Source organism: Conger conger, chromosome 6 (assembly GCF_963514075.1).
Source record: "Conger conger chromosome 6, fConCon1.1, whole genome shotgun sequence".
NCBI lineage: Eukaryota > Metazoa > Chordata > Actinopteri > Anguilliformes > Congridae > Conger > Conger conger.
The window spans coordinates 37,339,698-37,365,985 of NC_083765.1; the positions used below are offsets into that span (position 1 = coordinate 37,339,698).

The following is a 26,288-nucleotide window of genomic DNA, read 5'->3' on the forward strand; positions in this document are numbered from 1 at the left end:
TTCATGAGAGAGGTCAGCGGAAAAGGGCCAGACTGGTCAAAGCTGACAGGACGGAGTATTGCAAATAACCACACATTACAACAGTGGTATGCAGAAGAGCATCTCTGAACATACATCTCCCTTCACTCTGAGATAATCACTGAATTCCCTTTCAATTTAGGATGCTGTAATTACCAAATTTCCCTTTCGCTATGGTGTAGTCCCAGAAGGATCCCTTTGGAAGAATGACTTATTTTCCCTTCACCATGCCATAGTTATTCCTGTGTGTGCCCTCTGAATGCTTCAGCAGTACAGTTGTGAAAGTCAGGTCAGCTAAAATAATGCTTTGCCTAATGGTATTTCTGCATGGAAGAAAAGTTATTGCTAATGTTACCTATATATAAAATATGGTGTGAAATTTCACCGGGCCAAGCTTATATTGTACAACAGGCTTGATTTAAACGTGGTCACCTCAATTCATCAACGGGGATTGTCTGGAGAAGAGGTTACCTAATTTCAAAGGGAAAGAGAGGGGGGAAGAAGTCGCAGATGTCTGGCTGGATTTTCCAATCATAGCATACGTCGACTGACTAATAAACCTGAGAAAGGTTTTAAAACCCCGTTGCTGGAAATAGTGAGAAGCAGAAAGAACAAGGTGCACACTTCATGACAGGAAATCAACATGACACAATGAAATGATTAACCCCAAGTTCACTCCACAAATGGCAAACCTACAGTAAAAGCACTGAAAGCACCGGAGGTCACTTGTATTGTTGGGTGAAGGCAGCCTGAAGATGTACCAATTTAAAAAAAGCTTTTCTCATTTTTACATAAGAACCTGAAAACAACTGCTTTTTTGCTTGTCAACAAGACGGATGCTATATGTACACATTTACAGTGTTAGTCTGACATCAATGTGGATACTTATCTTATGCTTATGTTATAAATATCAACAATCTAATGTAAGTGTCTGGTCAGCAAAATCACAGTTTCTAAAATTTACAGGGGAATGTTTTCCAAATGGGATCATGGGTGGGGATTTTTACATGAATACTTTTTTGGTGCAGTCCATAAGGTTGAGTCACCCTCCATGGCATCATTCTCAGCTGTGGTCCGTTCTCTATCTGTTGCTGTTTTTGCTTTCTACTTCTGAATAATACAAAAGATGGGCTGACAGTCCCAGCAATAAGAAAATATTGGAAACAGACAATAATGTCCAGAACACCTCAATATGGTGATGTAGCTTTGTAAGGATTAGGCCTAGTGACAATTGACAGGAGATGGGAGTGTGCAAGAATTTATAAACGACGGATGAAATGCCGGCCTTGTAACAATTGGATTCGAAAACCGAATGTTTCTCTTCTTTGTTAACATGTAGCGGATTTACTCGGCAGCAATACCAGGTCAATTATGCACTTGGAAGGTGCTCTGTGTAGATATGAGACAGGAGGCAGCAGTAAAAGAATGAAGGACAGAGGAGACGCCAGGTTTCGTTTCCATGGTGACAAACTGACAAGCCCTCGCAAAGCCGGCCGTTAGAGCTTCGCATCTCAGGGAGGCGTGCGAACGGCGCTTATCCGCAGGGATAAACGCACGTGTAATTAATCATCACGGCTGCATCACGTTGTGAAAACACCTTTACTGATGTCTTTATGATGCCAGTCATGGCATTAACCTTTAGCACTTGTTTTTCTCTCTCCCAGGGGATGGTGAAAATGATGCCTCTGATTGTGTTTGGGAGGAGTGGCAAGCTCTGAGGGGGAACCTCTTGGCGAGATTCACACTGGCATACAGAAATCACACCCTTTTCAGTAACCCGCAAGGACACAGGGACAGCAGAGACTGACTAAGTCAAGTCCAGACCAAGGCACCTGTGAAACACTTGCCTACACTCACCTACAGTCACATACATTCAATTAAAGGCAATACACACACACACACACACAAACAATGATGACAGAAAACACAAGTTCCAGAATGGACACCCCAACAAACATCTCGCTGGTCAGCACAGCGGACCCAGTCTCAGAGTCGCTGCAGTACAAGACGGTGTCCGTGTTCCTGGTGCTGCTGGTCTGCGGCCTGGGCATCGTGGGAAACGTCATGGTGGTCCTGGTGGTCCTCACCACCCGTCACATGCGCACGCCCACCAACTGCTACCTGGTGAGCCTGGCGGTGGCTGACCTCATCGTGCTGGTGGCCGCTGGACTGCCCAACGTCTCTGACAGCCTGACAGGCACCTGGGTGTACGGGCACGCTGGCTGCCTGGGCATCACCTACTTCCAGTACCTGGGCATCAACGTGTCCTCCTGCTCCATCACCGCCTTCACTATCGAGAGGTGAGCGCAGAGCGAGCACTACTTAAAGACACAAAGAAAGCATGCCAGCATATAATGAAATTACATTTATTATCATTTAGTCTTATAGATATTCCAACAATTCACAACATTTTACATTACACAGGATATGATAATTTCGTTGTGCTTATACTTAGGGGCTGTGCATAAAGGTGCCCAGCTCAGATGTTCCTTAACTAGGATGGTTCCTACCAACTAAATAACCAGGCAACGAACAATAATTTTACATCAGTGCTAATGCAAGTATTTCACAAGGGGTTGTGACTGGGCACCTTCCTTCTCTGGTGTTGCATTGAGTTACTGTAGGGCCACGACACCTCCAGAAGGCTCAACGGTGAAGCCTGCTGTTTCACACCCATATCAGCCCCATGCATTGAACACCAGTTCCACATGGACCTCTCCAGTGGCGAAGGTTGTAACACTGGCACTGTTAAGGCCTACTCAGTGCCACCAGTCCCATATGGATTTTCATATAATCTGGTTTTATCTGCTAACTATCAGCTAGTCAAAGATGCTCCACAACTAGCCTGCCCTCTCCTTATCCACAACCGCTGACTGGCTCATTCAGCTGCTTTGGATAGCTCTTGAAGTGCTTTCCTTTGTGATCGTCCACGAACGTCAAATTCCAATGGGAGTGATGTCGCTGACTTCTAGTTCTCTAGCACCTATTTCTACCAGTCTCACGTATGCTTGCCATCCATGCTCCCTTGCCTCAGCAACCAAATCAGTATTTTAGCTTCTTCCTTTCAAACGCTTCCGCAATTGCATCCTTGCACAGCACTGTTAACTCATTAAAGTAAGCTATCCGATCCCTCTCTGAGTAGAAAACCATATTGGGTCTCAAGGAGGTTGAAAGGACAATCTGCGGAACCTGAAGAACAATGTTGGTTGCTAATTTCCAGTCCCTTGCCCTACTCTATTTATATGATTTACCCATAGCTGGACACCGCTACTCCACCCTGCTCGTGCAAAACGCACCATGCTGATTCCACTATGAACAGGAAGTGAATTAACCTCGACACGTTTGCTTTCAAAAACTCCGACCAAGCATTGAAGAGCTTGATTATGTCGCTAGGTGTAGCGACTCTGCGTCAAACTAACCATACGGCCTCATAAAATATGCTTCAACGGAGCAATTCCATTGCACAACTCACACCTGCACCATCTTCTCCTACCCATTGCCGTCCAACATTGGAGTCGGAAAGACGTTCTAGGTGGCTCCAGAAATAAACTTAATTTGGCTCGCTTCCATAGCCCACAAATCACACCAGCCAATCTTCCTCCTTTCTACACTCTGCCAGCACATCTACTGTCCCAGCTTCACTTGTGAAGTTGCTTTCACAAACCTACTGTATCCGACTCTTCGTGCTGCCTGATTCGTGCTACTGATGACCATCTTCCTCCTCTCTGACACCGTAGCGTTTGCCCAATACTATATGTTTTAATTGCGCTTCTGTGGAGCATAGCTATGATTATATTTCACAAAAGTGTTCTATTATTATTATTATTATGATATGTTGCAGTGTATTCTGTCTCTATAAGTGACTGACTAACATACCATAACTTACAAGTAAATCTGTAGAATCAAGGGGAGAGGAATTGTGGGCAAGGTTCCATTTGCATGACCATTTAGAGCTGATTTAGAGGAAAAAAGAATTCTAAACTTGCATAAATCAATGAAAGCAAATCTTGGAGGACCACTGTGTGTGTTGGCTTTATGGAGTGTTTCCGTAAAGTACAAATTAAATAACTGATTGTCCATACACCATGGCCTGAATTTACTTTAGGTTCAAGGAAAGCAGGTAAACCTGCACCCACACATCAAAAAAGTCTGCCTTAACAATTTAGTCTTTTGATGAGATTTAAAATCTTATTTTAGTCTATGACATAGAAAATAGGTTGTTTTTAGTTATTGTTTGTTTGACAAGTGAAATTTTCTTACCTTATGGGCAAATCTGGAAACAAGTCTCACCTAATTGGGAATATTTATTTAGCAAAACAAAATGAATAGAAATAAGATTTCAAGTATAGATTTGTTATTATAATATACTAATTATAAAACTAATATACTTGTTGAGATTGGCTTATTGTTTGTTTTGGTTTTTGCAGTGCAGTACACCCCTAATAGGTGTAGGCTCAGTTGTTCTCTCGTGTTTTGCACATCGGTTGGCACAGGTTTGCTTTTTGTTGTTCCCTCTTCAAGGTACATCGCAATCTGTCACCCGATGAGGGCCCAGACCGTGTGCACGGTCTCCCGAGCCAAGCGCATCATCGCGGGCGTGTGGGCGTTCACCTGCGTGTACTCCCTGCTCTGGTTCTTCTTGGTGGACATCCAGGTGAACGCGGACCAGCGGGTGCAGTGCGGATACAAGGTGTCGCGCGACCTCTACCTGCCCATCTACCTCATCGACTTCGCAATCTTCTACGTGCTGCCCCTGCTGCTGGCCATCGTACTGTACGCCCTCATCGCCCGCATCCTTTACCAGGGGCCCGTGCCCCAGCCCGCCAGCAGCCGGGGCCACGCCACCACCACGCTCCGCCGGAGCTGCAAGGAGCCGTCCGAGGGCGGAGCCAAAGCCGGCCGCCACAGGAGCGCGCTGTCCTCCAGGAAACAGGTGCGCCGCTGTGCATGGGGAAAACCTGCCCCCTTTGAGGAAAAAAAGTGTTTGCTCTGGGAAAATGTGTCCCACGGGAAACATGCATCTATCGGGTGAAATGTGTCCTGGAAAACAGAAAACAGGTTCTGCGCTGTAGCAGCTGATAAGGTCATCTGCAGTGCAGTCCATAAGTATTTGGACACATTTATTTTATTTGGCTCTGTGCTCCAACACATTTTTTGTGTTGAAATGAAACAATGAAAATGAGGTTAAAGTGCAGACCTCACATTTGAGGGTATTTACATCCATAGCGGGTGATCCGAGTAGGTATTACATCCATTTTTACATATAGTCCCTCCATTTTAGGGGACCAACAGTTGGCTTTTCAGCTGTTTCTGATTATTCAGATGTATTCAATTGCTTCCTTAACTAAAGTGCTAATGTTGTTTTGTGTGGCAGTCTTTCTTACAATTAAGTCATAATACAGAATCCAGTATTTTCCCACAGGACTTCAGGGAACTGTGGTGCAGGCTCTGCAAATCCTCTAGGGGGCAGGGTTGAGAAAATGTAGTACATATTAACAGTTTAATGCATCCATCTAGTGCACGTTGAGAAATTGAGAGTCTAGATGTGTTCAGAATGTTTTGCTTTTGTCAGCAATCCAATCATAAAGTTGTATCAACTTGTAAGTTGCTTGAGTCTACACTAGAGCCATCACAAAATAGAAGTGAAAGCTGTCACGTTTATTTAAAGCATTTGGAATCGCACTCCAGTGTTGCAGAAGAAATATGGCACCCCATGCTACTTAAGATTTCAAGAACTCAAGATTCAGCTAAATGGCAATATAAATGTCATACACTTGATGGCAAATGAAAGTTAACAAGAAAAATATTTATACCACAAAAAACTTCAAGTAGCTAGAATATTTAATCAACAGGGCTTTTAACTCAAGCAGAGATTCTCTTAAAGGGCAATACTGCAACGACGTGATTACCTGGTGTCAATATTTAACATTCAACAGCTTTGTATAAATGTTAGGCTTAATATCACCGTCGGGGTATAGCTCTGCCAACTTGATGCTGGAAATAATGCAGCCAATACATGTGTAGTTAACATTGGTTGTTGTAACTTGACGGCCCATGATAACCACTACATTCAAATCACTGTAAATAAATGTAGCGAGATTTAGGCTTTCCTACTCCAGTTCAGGGAAAAGGCTAACATATCAAAGTTGTGCTAACATATCACAGTGCCAGTATTCACAGAAGAATAAGCCTGGGCCAACAGATAATAAAACCTATTATAAATAATAGACAATATATAATATAATACATTTCTCACAGCAAACATAGTTTGTCAACTTTTTTACTTCACAGCAGTGGTGATAAAACTTACAAGAAGCAGGTGCTAGTGTATTGTTAGCCTTTACAGTCGGTTTATCACATTAAAATTCCTCATCAGGACAATTATTGTCTACAACATGTCAATTTAAGGTTAACCTGATACTTGAATCACCATATTCATGTTGATTTCCAGAAATGATTTTTTTGGTTGCCCTCCCTACTAAATGTGGCACTGAAGGAGCTGGAGCTAAGCTAACTACGTGCTGACAGAAAGCAGAATATAAATAATATAATAGCGATTATAATTTACAGTGTATCACATCACAGGTGAATCCACCACTAAATAATTGACTAAATACTCTTAACTTGAAAGTAATAGTGCTGCAATCTTGTTTTTCCACATTTAAAGACAAGCGAATGGTAAACAAGTTGTCCCCCACTCCCATACACTGTCGCCACCTCTAATTTCATTGGCTGGGGGAACATTATTTGACGCCAGAAGTTGGGCATATGAATACAGTTAAGATAAGCTTTTAATCAGTTGACTAACTTGAGGTAGTGAGCTAAAATTGCACAACACTGAAAAGAGTCAACAGCTAAAAACAATAAAGAACGTCTACCTACCTAGTGGCTGACTTCACAGCTGACGTCATTACCTTCATTTAGTAGACGGTCCTAATTTCGGCTGATTAATATGAGAAATACAGTTTCAACTTTGCCCAGTCTCTTTCTTTTTCTGGAGTCATGACCACTGGCCTTAGCTGAGACGAGAGAGACCTGCAGGTCTTTGGAAGTTCTTCTGGGATATTTTGTTACTTCTGGAATGAGTTGTTGTTGTGCCCTTGGGAGACATTTTTGGACCAGGTGGTGCAGCTGCAGTTGGAATGACAACTGAAATAAGAATGAATATACACAAGTAAAGAACATTATTTCAAGTGATTTGCAGCTCTCATACTTTGCAGGCATTCTGAACGAGTACACACTTTCATCCTTTCCAGTCTGGAACATTGTGACCCTCGGACTAAACCCCAGGAAGGGGCAGCTCAGGACAGGGAAACCTGCTGAGAGGCAGTATATTAAATGATGGAGTGGTACATTGGTGAAATCTGCTGATGCACCCTGTGTGGGATGACGGAGCAGTATATCTGTGTGTAGAGGGCTATGGGCTTGTTACCTTTGCTGTGTGTCTTTGGACATAAACGCTTTGTCAGTGTCAGCACCAGTGACCCTACCTGTTTCCAGGAAAATAAAACCCTTTGCTGGTCCGGTCTACATGCTTTGTTCTGAAATCCATTTGTGTTGATGAGTGCCTTTAGAACCAAGCCGCACGCTCATTATCTTTCAGCTTTAATTAAGCTGCACCTCCCCGCTACCTCCTTGTACATTTTAGGCATTTTTCCACAACAATTTCAGAATTTTTCTAAAGGTCAGAAAATGCATTTTAGCATTAGGGGGAATATGCTCTTAAGAAAACCTTGCAGTTTTCAGCTTGTTGACACATGCGTCAGCACAGCCTTTTTATATCCACCTTTTCATCCTCCGCTGTGGTTTGCTACAAAGAAAGGTTGAAGAAAAAATACTCAAGATGATATTCAATATTCATTCTCACTCTCTCTAAGTTAATTTCCTCACTTTCTTCCCAGAATATATCAGTCAGTAAACATTTCAAATGGTTGTGACAAAACAAATATACAGGGCAGTCCATAAGTATTTGGACAGTGACACTTTTTTTTTGCTTGTTTTCGCTCTGTACTCCAGCGAACAAACAGTTGAAAACAATCACTGTCCGAACACATACAGACTGCACTGTACATGAATAAAGCGTATGTGTGTTCATACTTGTTGATAACGTGCAGCAGACGATATCTCTTCCTCATGGTAGGTAACAAAGATGCTGGCGGTGGTGGTGGTGCTGTTCGCCCTGCTGTGGATGCCCTACCGCACGCTGGTGCTGGTCAACTCCTTCATGGCCACGCCCTACCTGGACGCCTGGTTCCTGCTCTTCTGCCGGACCTGCATCTACGCCAACAGCGCCATCAACCCCATCGTCTACAACCTAATGTCCCAGCGTTTCCGCACCGCTTTCCGCGACCTCTACCGCTGTCAGGGGGAGGCGGCTCGGCGACGGACCCTCTCCATGGCGACCACCGGCTACAGCGTGGCCAGGGACACCCCGAGTGCTGCCAACGGGACCAAGGCGAGGGTCGCCACGGAGACGGAGAGGAAGGGGAAGACGGTTTCCTTCGGGAAGGACGGAGTCGATGCGGACGACTCGGAGAGATGGAGGGAGAGGAAGGACACGCTCGACAAACCCCTGAAAGCCGCACCCAGTCCCACAGAACATGAGAAAATGCAGCACAGCATAGTGTAGAGGGTCACAAGAAGGAGCCCCTCCCTGTACTTTTGGACATGTTAAGGAATGCTTAGCACTAGAGAACTATGAGAGGCAGGCTGAAAGCCAGATGCCAATGAGACAGCAACAGTAAATTTGTAATCCGTTATGGAGGAACACTGCTGGCCTCGATAACTGGATGAGCTGGCTTTCAAAATACAAAATGTTTCTACTTTTACCCCCGGCCACTGTCAAATGTTATAGGAATTTGTAAAGTCAACAATGGAGGACGACAGGTTACTCTTTAAAACACTCTTTCGGACGGTTTTTATTATGTCAAATGTACTTTGTACTTTATTCAGTGCTATGAGTACATGTATCTTGCAAGATATCCAAATAGTTAGCCAGTTACTGACAAGCACGTTCTTATTGCATAGCAAAAGATTATAACAAAATGTTAATTTTAATGTCTGTGCAGTGAAAAGTGATGCAAGTATTGTTACACTGTCCCACTGAACAGAATTTGAGTCTACCAATACTGCATTCGCCTTGAGCTTGATTGACCAGTATTTTTTTTTTACTACAAATTGAAGTGGAAGTGAAACTTGGCTGAAAACATCACTGGAGATTTATTGGCCACCCATTGATGACTCAGCACACAGGAGAATTATTGGCCAATCATCTGTAATAAAAGAAAACAACTGCCTGGAAGGTTCTGATCTAAACCGCAATGAAGAAATAAAAGACATTTCAGAGTATATGTTGGGGAAGTCATGCTCCATCAGAACCTTTCCTGAGGGGAGGTTATGTTAGGACTGGTAATGTAAAGATAATTTTTGTGAGAGACTGGCTGTTCTTTATGGATATGAATATGACATGCTGCATCTCTCTTCGACCACTGCTATAGTGTTTTACTTGTGTGGGGGGCTGCTGTCCTTTATTAATACAGATGAATACACAGTATCTATGTGAATATGGCTGTTATCTATGAATGCAAATGTACACATTGTATGCTCTTGAGAAGGCGCCTGTTCTTTATGGATATGAATGTGACGCTATATCTCTCTTGGTGGACTGCTGTCCTGTATGACTATGGATGTGACACACTGTGTGAGGTTAGCTGTTCATTATGAATTTAAATTACTGTAGCTCTTTTGGAAGACTGCTGTTCCCTATGAATTTGGATGTGTCAAACTGACAGGGTGGGGGGTTTTACGGATACAAATGTGACACTATTTCTAAGAGAAAATGCTGTTCTTTCATGAATGTTACAGAATATTGCTCTTGGGAGATGAATTTTGTTAATACAGATGTGACACATTATCTTTGTGAGAGGCTAGCTGTTATATTTGAATATGAACGTGATATATTGTAGACTGATATGCTGGAAGACTTCTGAATTTGGATGTGTCACCTGAGAAACGGTAGGGGTTCCTTATGAATATAAATGTGATACACTGTATTCCCGAGATCAGGTGGCTGTGCAGATGTGACAGTGTAGCTGTGTGGGAGGGATCATCTGTCACTGTCTTGTTAGAGCCCGGCTGGAACTTGTTGTGAAGTGGAGTGTTTCCTCCATCAGACCAGGGCTGTGCATTTCATCTTCCTGTCCCTCTTATTTTCATTTTCCATCTATTTATATCTTCTCTTTCTGTCTACGGCTAGCTTTGTGCTTTACCCTATTCATCTGTCTGTGTGTGCGTGTGTGTGGGTATATTAATCTTTGGATGTGTGTGTGTGTCAGTACATTAATCTTTGGATGTATGTTTGTGTGTGTGTGTGTGTGTGTGTGTGTAGATACATTCATCTTTGGATGTGTGTTTGTGCGTGTGTGTGTGTGTGTGTGTGTGTGTAGGTATATTCAATGTGAATTTGCGCACCTGCAAATGTCATTTCTCCCACACTCTGTCTCTTCAGCACGCAAAATCTGCCCTCTTGATCTAAGGGATATTGTCGTAAATTGTTGTCATTTGTAAGTGTGGAGAGTAATTAATTATTCTATAACACAGCCTGTATGTTTACCAGATAAATAATGGACTGTGGAATGGCCCTGCTAATCTGACATGGGTTAAGAAATTGATAAATACGTACTTACACCTGTTTGCTTTCACTTTTGTACTATATTGCTGATATGATATTGCCAGTATTGCAGTCTGTAAAGGCTATTTTTGATCTGCCAATGCTGTGAGGCCATAGGTCTGAATGACTGTGTGAAATAAGCTTTGTGTTTGTATCTGATGAGTGCACGTCTAGCATCGTATATGTGTTTATTTTCCAAATCTAATAAAATTATGAGGAAATAATCTTTTATTTTCTGTCTGTTCTGATATCATAACAATCATTTGTTAATTTTTACAAGCTATTTCTTACTGTAAAGAGTTTTATAATGAGATCAGAGATGATTTGGCATAATGGAACTGAAACAAGAACTGCAGCAATTTCAGTAGGCAATGGCTTTCAGTCAAAGCTACAGATTCAGAATCTTAAAATAAAGGCCTTTACCTTTCACTTTTTACCACTTGACCATTTTTGAATGATGCTTTTAAAAAATGTTAAAAAATGTTAAAAAATGAAGCAAACTGATGGAGAAGATAAAATGGCTTCTCTCTGCAATGACATTATTATGCACCCAATCAGGGCCTGCATTCTTTGTCTCTCCTCTTTATGTGCTCAGCGGCTAAACTGATCCTAGATCAGCACTCCTGCTCTTAAATGCTATGGGAATATGAGAAGGAGACAGGACACTTGTTGGCTCATTCTTATTTTTCTCCTCATGATTTTTTTCTTTCTCCTGTCTACTCCTAGCTCCACCTATCAGGAGATGCTAGAAACAGAGTGAAGGTGACAAAATTGAGAAAACGCAAATTAGGTAATTGGAACATCCTTTCTCTTTCAAACATCAGTTCAAAGTCATGTCAGTTACAGCTACGTGGCAGATAGGGAGAGGTAGACCCACATGTTGACCATTTATACATCATGCATTCTGAAAAAATGCTTCCGCAAAGAATGTGCTCATGTTTCCATGCTCAAAGGCAAGATTGGGATGCTAGAAGGACCATTTAAGGGGTTGGAATATCTTTAAAGATGGCGGATCTTGAGCCATTTCTGGATTAAGGAAGAGAAAAAAGAGGAGAAAAATAAGCGATCGGAATGAACCCTGAGTTTTCCTACTCAGGAAACCTCAAATCTTTCAGGATTTTACACCAACTTTCGCTCTTAATTATTTAATTAGCTCTTGATCTGACATTTGTGTACACCAGCTACTGCATGTGTACCATAAAGATTTTACTGTGCTCCAGTACAGAAGTGAAGCAGCATGGTTTGTAGAGAAAACTGAAGCTGAGGTTGTTGGTAAAACCAGCGCAGGACAGTTGTGAAACCTTGCTATAAAGGGATTGTTCACTTTCTGGTATTATTAAATATTATTAGAAATTCGGAAATATATCAGTCTGTGTGTAACCTTTTTTCGTGTGCCCAGAACCTGCCAAATTTAAGCTGCCATGCATCACTTATTCAAGAGTTTGTGGTCTAAAGCAGGGAAATACCATTAAAGTAACTCCAAAGCACCTTGTACAGAGTTGTCATTTCTACAGTAATGGTACATATGCAAAGAAAAAAAGTGCATCCTTCAATAGCCTATCACATTCTTCTAATTTACGACCCTCCTCCCTATGGGGTCTGCCACTTCACCACTTGACTGACATAGAGCAGCCAGTCTGCTGCTGTTGATAACTTTGTTACATTAAGTTACTATAACAACTAACTTATTGGTCGTGTTGTACTGGCCATTGGAAAGGTAGATTGCAAGCCAAACAAGTGTGGGCACCCCTGCCCTAGGCACAGAGCCTGATCTGCCTAGCTGGAGGCACGGCTCTGAACAGGTGTTCACGTCCACTTACCGTGAGTATGGTATAATGGGAATTTGTTCAGGTGGGACATGGGGCGCAGTCTCTGGGTTTGGTCCCCACACGAAGGGACCTTCTGAAATCGCTCCTCTGTTTATTATGCTTTCCACCTGCCGAAATAAAGCAAAAGATAACTAGGAGGAATGCCTGTCCCCGTTCCTTTAACATAAGCATAATGATAAATGAAACATGATGTTGCTGCACAAGCTGTTTTGGAGTTACTTGAAGTGTATTTTCTTGCTTTGGGCAACGAAAGTATATTGAAAATATTGCAAAGTACATTCTTGACAAAATGTATTTCAGCTAGAACAGAATATTTGTCAAGTGCATTGCAATAAATGTCATTCTTGCATAACAATACAGTAACGTATTCTGCAAAAAAAGTATGATGGTTTTATGTAGCTGTGTTCGCTAGTATTTGAGCATTTTAAGAGTATTTTTTTGTATTTCTAATAAAACTTGAAATTATAGATTAATTCAAATCTAATGAAACAATACAGACCTTATGTGGCTGTGAACAGTCAGGGACAACACTAAAGTAATTTAGTGAAGGTAAATCTGAATGGCTGCAAAAGTGATTGTTTTTCTTATTGTTATGCACTGTACCACAAATTCTCATTTCCATAACATCAAAACTATGTGAGCTTGATGTACTAGCCCACATTCTGCTTCTATTTGATTGTATGGATTGTCTGATTGTTAATAGGTTACATTAATTAAATTATCATGATATCATAAGTGCAGTGAATGTAGTTGAACTGTAACCATTGAAACAATGACACTGAGACACTACCATTGCAAGGGTGTTTTTCTCCATTAGTCCAGAATGAGATGAACACATGTATACACACACACACAGACACAGACACACACACACACACATACTAACCCACACAAGCAGACATGCGCATAGAGTATGCACATCCTATGCAACTCATCTTCTGCTGTAATAAGGATGACATCTGGGTGTGAAATCGTCGATCAAACTCATTTTCTACGGAACGCCGATGAGAAATGGCAGCTCAAGAGGCTGCTCTGCAGACTGAGTTCCGCCCAGCTGCAGTCAGTCAGTCAATTGGGCGGTTGCCGTGGTTACATGCGTGGTTTTGTGCAGTTATTAGATTGGAGAGGTGTTGACGAGGTAGATAAGACGTCCCCTGAAATGGATTTCCGACCAGGAGCTGGGTGCCAGTCCCGTGAGCGATAACCCCTGTTTCAATACAGCGCCATTCAATGAGACCAGACAGCTTGGGCCAGGCTAGCAGGTTCACTGAGCACCACAAATATCATGAATCATGACTTTATTAAGCGGGGTGTTTAGAGCTGTCCTGTTGTATCCAGTTATAGTGCTTTCTTTTTGTTTTCGGATCGGCCTAAATACAAGATTCCAAAACCTAATCCTGACCAGTATTTCCAGATTTTCCAGACACAAAGGGATTAAGCAGGTCCAAACCACCCAGCAAATGTGCACACTGAAAGATCTCTCACTTCAGATAGAACTTGTTTTAAGGACTGTAATGTTAGACAAGGCAGAAATGAATGCGCAGTTCATGTTGCGAGGGCTTTGCCAGCAAATGCAAGGGCAATACCAACAGCTCAGGTCAATCAGGCAAGAGCAGTCAGCCGCACAAGAAGACCAGCCATGTAAAGCAAGAGGACAGCCAAGCTGCAATGCAGTGAGAAGCCGGAACATTCATCTGAGTGCGTTCTGGAGCCCGCTGCATTGTAGCAGTGGGCCGGCTTTCAATCACCAATGAGCATTCCAAATCGGGATAAACAATGGGACAAGATATTATGTTTTTACTAAACCAAAACTATTGTTTCCCTTTGTTTTCACCTTCTTCTCTTTCAAATAAAAATAAGAGTTTGGGGGTGGGGCAGCCTATAGTGTAGTGGCTAAGGTGTATGACTGGGAGCCAGGAGGTTGGTGGCTCAAGCCCAGGTATGGCCATGATAAGATCCACCCAGCTGTTGCATCCTTAAGCAGGGCCCTTAACCCCACATTGCTCCCCGGGCACCTCACGGTGGCTGCCCACCACTGTCAAGCAACTATCATTGGTCAAATGCAGAGGACAAACAACCTCACAGGGTTCAATAAAATACATCTTCTTCTTCTCTTCCATTCATCTATCTTCCATTATCATTTCAATTAGACTGCATCCCTTCATCACTCTCTGCAGGCTCTACATTTTCATGTAAATGGTACAATTATGGAGAATGGATACCAAGAAGGGAAATTACATTTTGCTCATCGTTGGGAACCCACACCCAGAAAAGCCACAACTTGACAGAAACATTTGTTCTTATGGTCTAATCCCATGGGTCAGATCAGAGCCCAAGTGAACCTCTACTGTGTAGGCTGACAAAACAAACAGGAAGGCAAGGTCAAGCTTAGTCTAAATGATGACCATGTCACGTTTCAGGTCTGTTTTGCCATGTTTTATGTTTATTCATTTTGTCTTAGTCCCGTATTGTCTTATCATGTATTATGTTAGTCTAGGTTTGTCATGTTGTTTAGTTTATGTCTTGTTACGATTTATTTTCTCGTCATGTCTAGTCATGTTTCGTTACGATTATATTATCTTGTTATGTTGAGTGGTTATCGTCTTAGTTTCGTTTTGTGTTATGTTTTGATTTATGTTTATTGTTTTACGTAGACTGGTTACTGTTTAAACATACACTTTTACATGTCTTTCCGCAAACCTTGCGTTCCGCCTTTCTCTCTCTCTCTCTCTCTCTCTGTCATTCACACCCTAATTGTTTCTATTTGTCTATTTACTAAAACCACTAACGCTAGATCAGGATTGGGTAGAACTAATAAACTAATCATGTGTTCATGTTACCTTACGTTTCTCGTGCATGTCATTTACTAATTTACTAATGCTAGGGCAGGATAGGTTTATTACTAACGATGACTAATTACCTTGTTAAACTTGTCATCCATCGCACCTGTTTTCTATTTCCTTGCTGCGCTCTAACTAATTGTCTACACCTGTCTACACCTGCATTTATATCCCAGTCGCACTACTGTTCGTTGCGAAATTGTCTGCCTCTTGTTTTCAACGCAACTCTTGAGCATTATTTTCTGATTGATTCACGTTACGATCCAAGCCTGTTTTACCGACCAGTGTTTATTGATTTCTGTTTCGTAGACCATTGTTTGTTTTTTGACCACGTCTTCGCCTACCGTTTTTGTACCTTTGCCTCGCTGATTGTTTCATGGTTTCGACTTCCGCATCGCCCTCGACTACGACTCTGCCTGCCGTCCGCCTCTACTTCTGCCGCGCTGACGGCTCTCCTGCTACCGGACCTTCCTGCACGTCTACCGACTACGAGTTTCCCTCTTCCCTCGGCACCGTGCTTTTTGTTTGTTTATTGTTTGTTGGGCTGGATCTACGTGTATGGACTTTGCTTATTTTGACTACGCTCCTGGGATTCGTCCCGAATAAAGCCCTGACGGGACTTTATCTAACCATTGTTTCTGAGTCGTGCATTTTGGGTCCAACCCCCACACACTCGTCTCAGACCACAGAAGTCATAAATGAGTTCTGTTCAAAACCACCATGGTTTTTTTTCTGTGCCTGCAATTTCACAAACAAGCAAATATTAACAAGGGTTAGAGATGTGCTGGGGTCCTCGTTATCAGGGCTTTTCAAGGTGCAACCAACATCCAAGTCGCAAGCCAAATATGCCTGTTACCCAGCAATTCTTTGAATGGAAAAAAGAATAGCACAAAAGAACAAAAATCAATGCCACATCAATATGGCTTCCATCTGAAGGAAGATTGCGAGCTGGGTTAGACAAGCCAAGGCTTGAGGAAAAGGACATTTCCTTTCTGTGCTCTCAAATCGATGATTGATTGATTGCAACCCCTAGTTTATGTAAACTAACAACTCGGGGTTCAGACCACAACAATATCAGAGTGCTAACGTATCCAATTTGGAACACTGCTGTTTTGTTACTCAACGAGTCACACTAAAAAAAATAAAAAAAAATAAAAAAGACAAAATAATAGATGAGTATAAAGAGAGCATATATACAGTATATGTAAGTAGATGGAGGGGTCATAAGAGGTCATAAAAGTAATGAAGTTGGACTGTATTTCTACATCCCGGCAATGCTTTTAGCATGGTATATGAAGCTATGGCTTCTCAAAACACCTCTGTAATTCTCTCTCTTTCGGATTTTACATCTCATCTCATTCCACTTTCCCTGCTTATTTTTATGAGCCCCCATGATGTCTCATCACTAAAGCAAATTATCTCCATGGAGAACAAATGTTGGCCCACCAGCGTTTTGAAATTGAGCACCAGAGCAGTCCACTAGCGGCAGAACTAACTATTTAGCTGTCTCTTAACTGCTGAGCCACGCTAGACTGTCTGCTAGCAGGCCAATGTGGAGGTGATGAATGTGAAAGCCTGCCAGACCCATTACATTACATTATTGGCATTTGGCAGACGCTCTTATCCAGAGCAACGTACAGTTGATTAGACTAAACAGGAGACAATTGTCCCCTGGAGCAATGCAGGGTTAAGGGCCTTGCTCAAGGGCCCAACAGCTGTGCGGATCTTATTGTGGCTACACTGGGATTAGAACCACCGACCTTGCGTGTCCCAGTCATTTACCTTAACCACTACGCTACAGGCCGCCGTAGCTAGCTGTACGCTGGTCAGCTGAATCTTTACTGCAGCTGCAGCTCTCATGATTGGCCACGCTGTCCCTTCATATGCTCACAGCTGGACTGTCTCTGCATTGCACTGTCTACAGCAGAGGTGCACGAAAAAGGGCTGATTCCTTTCAGGATATTTTGGGGGGGCAAAATATTGTCACCTTTTGATTCCTCTGCTTGGAAACCCAGATTTTGTGTGAACTTTTCCTCTACATTATTTAATTAGCTCATCATATCTTGATCTAACATTTGTATAAACACCAGTTTCCAGCTGCAGACCAGCATAGGTTATGGGGCTGCAAATAATAATAAAACCTGTTTTTTAGGACACATACAGAATTGCACCATATCTGCTTCTTCTGTTCTGGTTGGAACAAAAAACCTGCATGCAGACTGGCCCTCCAAGACCAGAGTTGTTCACCCCTGGTCTACAGGTCCACAGTTGTGGAAGAAAGAGAAAAAGAGAGTGGCACTGGGGGAAAGGGTTTTTTTTACTCGTTCTCTCAGCCTGTGTTTTACCTGCCCTTTTTGTCTCCGTTATTGGAACTGAGATTAAATTGGAAATGGCCCAGCAAGTGTGTGTGTAGATGTGTGTGTGTGTGTGTTTGTGTGTATGGTGGTAGGAGCTGTACGGCACACACAGTAATTACTCGATCAAGGCTAGCGCTCCTTGCTGTGTCAATTCGATTAGGGATGCCCTGCTGGTCCCATTTCCTCCCCCATCCACACACACACACTATTTCTCAATCCACTGGCCAAGATTAGTTAGCGTGGAGGCAATGTTACCTGCTAATACGAATCTCACCTGTCATGAGTGACAGGACCATCGTCATGGAAACGTCAACTGAAAAATCATCAGCAGTCTTGCAGTTGCCTTCATTTACTTCCACTACCTGAAAAATTGCCGCCGCAAGTGCGTGGGATCGATCAGAGATATGATTAACTTCAATTCATCTCTCAAAAAATAGTACATGAACATACCGGGTCAATTACTCAATGAGATCATCGTAACACTTGGTGATAACTGCACAGCAGGAATACTCTCTGACACAAAATGGCTGCCTAGCCATTCCCAGGGGTTCTACACATTGATGGTGGTTGACATATAAACTGCATAAGTACTCCAGCACATTGGGTGTGAAATAAAACAATGAATATAAGGTTACAGTACAGACTGTCACTTTTAATTTGAGGGTATTTACATTAATCTCAGGTGATTCATATAAAAATGATGTCCCTTTTTATATATAGTCCCTTCATTTTAGGGGACCAAAAGTAATTTGACATTTGGCTTCTCCGCTGTTTCTGATTAGTCAGGTGTACTCAATCACTTCCTTAGTGCAGGTATCAGCTAGGCTTTTGATTGCCTTCAGAGTTATTGGCATTGACAGAAAAAATCCATGGGCCAAACAATAGGCTTACCGAAACAAACTCTTCAGAACCTCATTCAGAAGAACATGCAAAGTATGATTAAAAACATCACACCTGAGTGGTTCATCTTTGAAATGCAAAAGCCACTATTGTAATTTAGGAATAAAGAAAAAGAAAGAAAAGGAACTGTCAAGTCCCCTGTGTATAAAAACCCATCAGCTGGCAGTGACCCTGATGCTGTTACTATGGTATTTTTTCAATTTCAATTTTCAATGAACTTTTATCTTTTTTTTTGCATTTGCAAACACATGAAAGCGAGCAGCTGCAGAACTGCAGAACTTTGAAGTTGAACTCCAGCTCACAGTAAATATCATATTCTCACAGTGCGGTCGGGAGGCGTAGAGTGTGTTTGTGGAGAGGGGGGCGAAGGCCGCTGGATGGGCTCGGTGAGAGAGTGGCGTTGGCAGGCTCTCGTCGTCTTTTTTCGGCACTTGTGTTCCGTGCCCTTTTGATTTCCATGGTGACAGCGACTGTACCATTGTTGGTGGTGGCGAGCTGATTGGGTTTAATGAGGGCTGTGCTGACTGTCAATGAAGCAGAGGTAGGACAATAGGTGAGAAGAGCGGAGAGACATCTGTACTGTACCTACTGTACTGTAAAACAGGCTTCACACAGACGCTCAAGACTCACTCCAGCAGGCGTGAGCGGAGCACATCAGGGGCTTATTAAATATGCAGGACATTCTGTTACACTTCAAATGTTCTGTTCTGTCTAGTGAATAGAACATTCACTCTGGATGGTTTACAGCACTCAGTAGGAGATGTTTTGTTGCCATTTTGGGAGTGTGTGACTCCACTGTTTTGGATGTTAAAAGTTTGCGACTCATGTGATAAATGCACAGTGTTAACTAAATGGTCAAATGTTACTGTGAATTTATTTTTAGCAGTAATAATCTGTGCCTAGAGATTTTAGCTTTGTATCGTAAAACAGCAAGAAGAAAACCTTGAGGGAGGCACTGCTGAACCCTGAGGGAGTGAGCATCCTGTTGACTGCTGTCGGGTGGATATTACAGAAACTTCTGGAAAGAGAGGAACCTGTCAGAGAGAGTCCTTCTCCCTGAGCAGGCAGAGAGAGTGTGTGTGTGTGGCAAGTTAATTGTGTTCCAAACCCCAGAAGAGGCTAATAATTCTGCCATGTCAGTCAGAACAGACACCATTTTGTCCCAACAGATAGACGCTACCAAAGGCATAAGTACTTTTCAAGAACTCGACAATGCACTGTGCTGCTGAGAATCAATGTAGGTGGCAACAAATGCAATTCAGAGAAGGACCGGTGTTTGGGGAAAATGGTCAATTCACTGACACATAAAAGTAGACACACAATAATTATAAGATACTGCATAGCAATGATCATCATTTCACATGGACTAAGCAAATCTTGCACCAGGTGTGTGTGTGTGTAGGTGTGTGTGTGTGTTTGTCAGATCAAGCAGACAGGTTTCAGGTTCCATCCTTCAATGGTCTGACCACAGACTGAGGGACAGAAAGATGCTTTCCAGTGAAACAGGGTGAGGTGTGCTGTCCCTTACACAGTTTCTCTCTCCTGATCCCTGTGACAGCTGTCTGTCCTGCTGTCTCTCTCTCCTGATCCCTGTGACAGCTGTCAATCACACAGTCTCTGCCCAGATGTCTACGAAAGCTGTCCATCACAGCCGCCACCCTGATCCTTGTGACAGCTGTCCGTCATGCTGTCTCCACCCCGTTCCTTCTGAGACTGCTTGTAATTAATTACAAGTTCCTCTCGCTTGCATGAATTCCCACACTTCATCCAAAGGGACACACTGGGACTGCACATTGTGAGAGCACTAATGGAATTGGGCTCACTGCACCTAGACAAAAACAAATATGTTCTGTGCATGGATACACCCACTTTATTAGGTACACCTGCTTGAAAAAAGAAAACAAATAGCTGGCTCCTCCAAACTGCGAATGCAACGTGGCTGCAACTCAGTATATAAAGCATGCAGACATGGTGAAAAGGCTGAGTTGTTGTTCAACCAAACTTTAGAGTGAGCAAGATGCATGGCCCAAGCAACTAAGCAACTTTGTATGAAGGTTGGTGCCACACGTGGTGGTTCCAGCATTTCAAAAACAGCTGCCCTCCTGGGATTTTCACATATTATGTCCAGAATTTACAGAGAATAGTGTGATCGACAAAAAAAAATATCCAGGGAGTGTCAGTTCTGGGTGAATGGCCAAGACTTGGTCAAGCAAACAGAAAGGCCACAAACACTCAAATAACAGCGGTTTCCAACAGTGGTGTGCAAAGGCATCTCTGATTCTGACCATACAATGCATCAAACATTAAAGCAGATAGGCTGCAGCATTGACCATGCCAGATTCCCCTCTTTTCAGCTAAGAAAAGGAAGATGAGGCCACAGTGGGCACGTGATCTTGTGATTTCAATATGTTTCATTTAGTAAAACATACTAACAATATATGATTTTTACAAACCTTTTATATGTGGGATGTTTCTTGTGCATTGTAAGTCACACTGGGTAAGAGTGTCTGCTAAATGAATGGTATGAAATAATGAAATGTAGTTCATGTTAATGTCAGATAACCGACTGCTAAATTAGCTAAAAAGACATGAAGACGAATATCCAATCAGCTGCTGAGATGGTTGTTTACTGTGCAACTTAACAGGAGTGAGAAACATCCACTTTTAACTACTGTCCCTAAAAGCTCCTGCCGTAAACAGGAACTGGCTTGACCCTACAATGACACTTGGGAGAGGCCCACTTCGAACAGAGAAAACTCAGGATGTAACAAAAACAATATCTGCATTGAACCAGAAGGTTGCTACAATATCATTAGCTTCCCTGGTATAAAATCCGGCTAGGACCAGCTTGAAATTACCAGCTACCAGCTGTTTCAAAACATAGCTTGAGCTGGCCAAACCATGTTGACTATGGAGCTAGCCTGAACTGGTCAACCAGCTACCAGCTGTTTCAAGTGTTTTTTTTCTGCAGGGTTACCACTTGTGTCAGTGTTTGTATCATTCATTTTAGCTTGGGCCATCTGTGCTCATAATTCGTTGCTTATTGGGGAATAGCTAGTAACATTAGATGTGATCAGTCTAGTCTTTCTACTCTAGTCTTTCTACAGAGAACACCTTTATATTGGCAACCGCACAAACATGAATTGAGTCGAGAAAGAAACATGGCAGCACCCTAATTTCTGCCAATTATAGATATGAAACCACCACCGCAAGTCTTGTAGTGGGAAATTGAATCGCGCTAAATACAGCATCACAGAGGTAAGACTTTGTGCACTCACCTTCTCCTCTTTTCGTGTTGTGAATTATCCCTGGGTTTGATTTCACCGCAAACGTCTTACAACCATGCTGCAACACTATAATTACGTTCTGCGCTAGTAGGGGAGATAGTGTTTCATGGAGAATTTCCACACCACTTTGCAGGGGATGAGAAGAATGTCAGTCTGCGGGGAGTGAACATGCCTGAATGAATACCATCAGCACTAATCACGGATCAATACAGCCGGAGCCTGAGGGCCTGAATGTTTTCAACTATCACTAAGCACTTATCAATACCTCCACCACCTCTTCTGTCCCTAAGGACCAGTCAAACATAAATCACTGTCTGGCTGGAGGTAGATGCACACAGGCACCTGTACAAATACACACACACACGCACAGACTTAACCTTCATGAAGATTAACAAAAAAAGACTGTATACAATAAATAATACCAGTACTGAGCTATATTGCTATATTGTTTTCCAATATGTGGAATATACCATGTCATCCAGAATTATAACAATCAGCATTTATTTCCTGGTATTTAGATGCGCATATGTTTTTTGAGTCCCACCATTTTCAGCTGTGTAAAAGTCATTTCATGGATTAACTTAATGGTAAATCAAAGCAATTGGGTCTATTTTGTTGTGCAACCCTGAAATAACTGCATCAAGTCTACGACCCATTGACATCACTGAACGTTTGAAAATCCTTACCCAGGCCTTCACTGCAGTTGATCTTTGTTCCTGTCTTCAGTCTCCTCTTCAGCAAGTGAAATGCATGCTCGATTAGATATAAATCAGGTGAATGGCCAAAACGTTCCACGTTTTCCCATTGATGAATGCTCTGGTTATGTAGGCAGAGTGTTTGAAGTCATTGACTTGCTGCATGTTGAAGTACCGGCCGATGAGGTTGGAAGAATGTTTGTACATAGCAAGACAAAATCTGTCTGTACACTTCTGAATTCACTTAATTCTTCAAAGTGGTATGCTCTGAATCATGAGCTGTTTCTTCTTGTCCTCACACTTTTGGCTTTCCATCACTTTGGTAAAGGTTTGTTTTGGTATCATCTGTCCATAAAACTTTGTTCCAGAACTCTTCCTGGCTCATCTCTGGATTTTTGGTTTAATTCCAATCTGGCCTTTTGATTCTTGCTGCTGATGAGAGGTTTTCATCTTGCGGTATAATACTGCAGCTCTCAAAGTCGTTTGTATATGGTCGCGTGTACTATTCTTACCCCTGTCCTCTGGAGACTGCTGCTGATGTCACTGACCATTGTTTTAGGGTTTTTCATAGGATTCACCTGCCAATAACAGTAGTTGTTTTCCCTACACAGTGCTTATTTTACCTGTACTGTTTTCTTCTTCAAGACTTCCCAAGCTGCTGTACTTGATATACCCAATTTCTGTGATATCCTTTTTAATGAATTCTACAGTACTCTCAGTTTACAGATTAGTTGCTTTGCAGCCATAGCTAGTGCTCTCCCTTGGGGGTCTGATAAGGATCACCTAGTTAGACCTTACGCAAAGGTCTTCGTGATGGTATATACCTCCTAACTCCAAATTCAAGAGTGGCTTAACACCTGTCAATCATCTGTTAACTTACTTCTGCATAGCTGCAATTAAGGTGTGGGGGAGGGGTGGCTGTACACCAAAACAGCTGTTTCGGTAAAATGGTAAAACATGTCTGCATGTACATACAATGGAAAAAGAGCTGTGTATCTGTACTTTTATCTCATATTTATCCAAAGGCCTTTGGTATATAATAAAACATAATGACGACAACAGTGTATAAAAATACATTTCAGCGCTTTGTATGCCTTCCGCTTCCAAGGACAAGGGCACCAAGCCTTTTTCTGTAATGTATTCTGAGATTGGAAAATAATTTGAGAGGGATCAAACACCATTCATCATTATTCTTTGATCTGCACTTATGGCCTGCCCTCTTCCAGTGAAAACACTAGTTCTCAAAGGGGTTCAAATCCATCAAGTTGATTTTGTGGTCAATTAACCATTTCTAAGTGGATTTTTGACATGTGCTTGGTGTCCTTCTCTTCCTCAGAGAGCCAGCCAGGTTTTAGTCTGTCAGGAGTCAGCAGAAACTGCTCTCTCATCACCCAACTGTAAAGATATTTTTTTCTCCTACAAGAATCTACCTGTCAATAGACAGCAGAGAAGGTAAGTGAAGGGGAAAATGCCTTTATAGAATTAATCTGTTTTACAGATGGAAACCTAGTCACAAACTGATCCACATTACATTACATTACATTAATGGCATTTGCCAGACGCTCTAATCCAGAGTGACATACAGTTGATTAGACGAAGCAGGAGACAATCCTCCCCAGGAACAAAGCAGGGTTAAGGGCGTTTGCTCAAGGGCCCAACGGCTGTGTGGATCTTATTGTGGCTACACCAGCTGTGGCTACACCGGGATTCAAACCACCGACCGTGCAGGTCCCAGTCATGTACCTTAATCACTACACCACAGGCCGATCCTTCTACTGCACACACCTAGTATTCCCCAACTCACACAACTGTGTCACAGCACACTCTCTGTGCTCTCACTGGCTTCACTTCACTGCACTGCACTTCATTGGACCCCTGCCTACCATCTGGCATTAATTACTTCCTGCTGTAAAATCCAGCTATGCCAGTTTGAAAATGGTCAAGCTGGTCATAAACTGATCTAGCTGGGTATGAGCTGGCCAACCAGCTACCAGCTGTTTCAAAACATAGCTTGAGCTGGTCAAACCATGACGAGCTGGGAGCTGGTCTGAACTGGTTAACCAGCAACCAGCTATTTCATAACCTAGCTTGGGCGTTTTTTTGTTTTTGTTCAGCAGGGCTGCCAGGGGAGGCTTCCACACTCTCACATGCACCCACATGAAGAAGCAAAAAATGTAGTCTAGCCCACACAAAAATAGTGGCCTTCCCTACATCCAAAAATAAAACAGTCCAGAACCAAGTCCCCACGCCCGGTCTCATGAACAACAGGAAACTTCTCTTCTGGCTCATCCCTGTCAGCCACAGCTGCCCACACGGTCCAGTCCCACAGAGTCCCCAGCACACACTTTCCTCAGATCCTGGCACAGTGCTAGAACAATATCAATTGGCAAGAGAAAGCAGCCAGATCAGCCCTTGGATACCCCCTCCCAGTGCCAAACACATGTACCCCACAATGTTTCACAATGAGCACATTCCCTATGGACAATGGTGTAAGAATCCCATCAGACACATCAAGCTGCAGAAATATCTGAGTGGCAAGGGAGCACATGTAGTCTGCTGGAACAGGATTATTCTAATGTTATCTCTTTCCAGCTAGGACAACTCACATATTTCGATTACATATGTAAATAGGCAAGTGAACGTTTTTTTAGGTTTGGCACTGAATGGATCTGCTTCAGGTATTATGGTGCACGCAGCATGCAGGATCCTATCGAACAGCGAGCACATCTCCCCTACTAAACAGGAAGAATACCAGAACCCCCCAGTACCTAGAAGCAGATACAAACAACAGGAGGTAGATGGGGTGGTGGAAGGTGAGCAGAAATATTGCAGTAGCAAGCAATGGATGCAGAAGCAGCACAAGTGATGACAAGGGGATGTCTGACTGTTGATATAAGAAGGCAATCCATTAGTGATATGTACCTGTAATTGGATAGGAATGAAACACCTGTTGAACCTATGTGATTGGTTGACTATGGAAAAGCGTGTATGTACGTATCTGCGCAATGTTCATTTATCTCCAAAATAATCTGCACTAACATAGAAGGAAACTTCAAATGTGGGAATATAGCCTCTTTCTGCCGGTGGTGTGGCTCTATATGGATCACTGTCTATCTTGGCAGGCACGGACATGCCTCTGCTTATGTGGCCTACAATAATAAATTTGTATATCATGTGATAGCACTAGTGTATTGGCAAGTGACTACAAAGTGCTGATAAATGCTATGCTAATCCTAATCCTATGTTAACTGCTGGGGGTACGGTAGTTTAGAGGATTACCAGGTTAAAGTGTTCAATAATGGGAATATGCAGTGGCGCAAAATGTGGGTGAATGGAACGCAGGAGATCGTGTTGATGAGTCTCCCAGAACCATTCATCAAAGAAAGACAATCACAACAAAATAGCAGTAATATCAATGACCCTGCAAGCATCTCTGTATGCCTATAAAACCAGGTTTACCTTTGTAGTACAGCTGGCTGCTGACTCATAGGTACCTAAGGTTCACTTATTAATGGTGTTCTGACATCTTTATTCAGCGTCCACTGTACCACACCAATGACACCAACTTGTGCCCCATGACATTGGCTTTCCAGCAACTTTCCTGGAGCTACAAATGCATACCCCCGTCCCTCTGAACTGCATACTTTACATTCCTCCCTGTGGTTCTAACTAACCTATAGGCCAGAAATTCTA

General features: G+C 42.6%; 1 protein-coding gene across 1 annotated transcript; it reads left to right on the forward strand.

The window, feature by feature from the left end:
• Positions 1–1,929: 1,929 nt before the first annotated feature.
• Positions 1,930–10,841, forward strand: LOC133131115 (thyrotropin-releasing hormone receptor-like). Its single transcript, XM_061246265.1, has 3 exons — positions 1,930–2,318; positions 4,540–4,951; positions 8,159–10,841. The coding sequence occupies exons 1-3, from the start codon at positions 1,930–1,932 to the stop codon at positions 8,645–8,647; spliced, it is 1,290 nt and encodes a 429-aa protein (XP_061102249.1). The 3' UTR covers positions 8,648–10,841.
• The last annotated feature ends 15,447 nt before the right edge of the window (positions 10,842–26,288 follow it).

Coding starts and splice junctions, on each gene's coding strand:
- LOC133131115 (XM_061246265.1), top strand. CDS start 1,930: ATGATGACAGAAAACACAAGTTCCAGAATGGACACCCCAACAAACATC. Junction 2,319..4,539: donor ACCGCCTTCACTATCGAGAG/GTGAGCGCAGAG, acceptor TCCCTCTTCAAG/GTACATCGCAATCTGTCACC. Junction 4,952..8,158: donor CGCTGTCCTCCAGGAAACAG/GTGCGCCGCTGT, acceptor TCCTCATGGTAG/GTAACAAAGATGCTGGCGGT.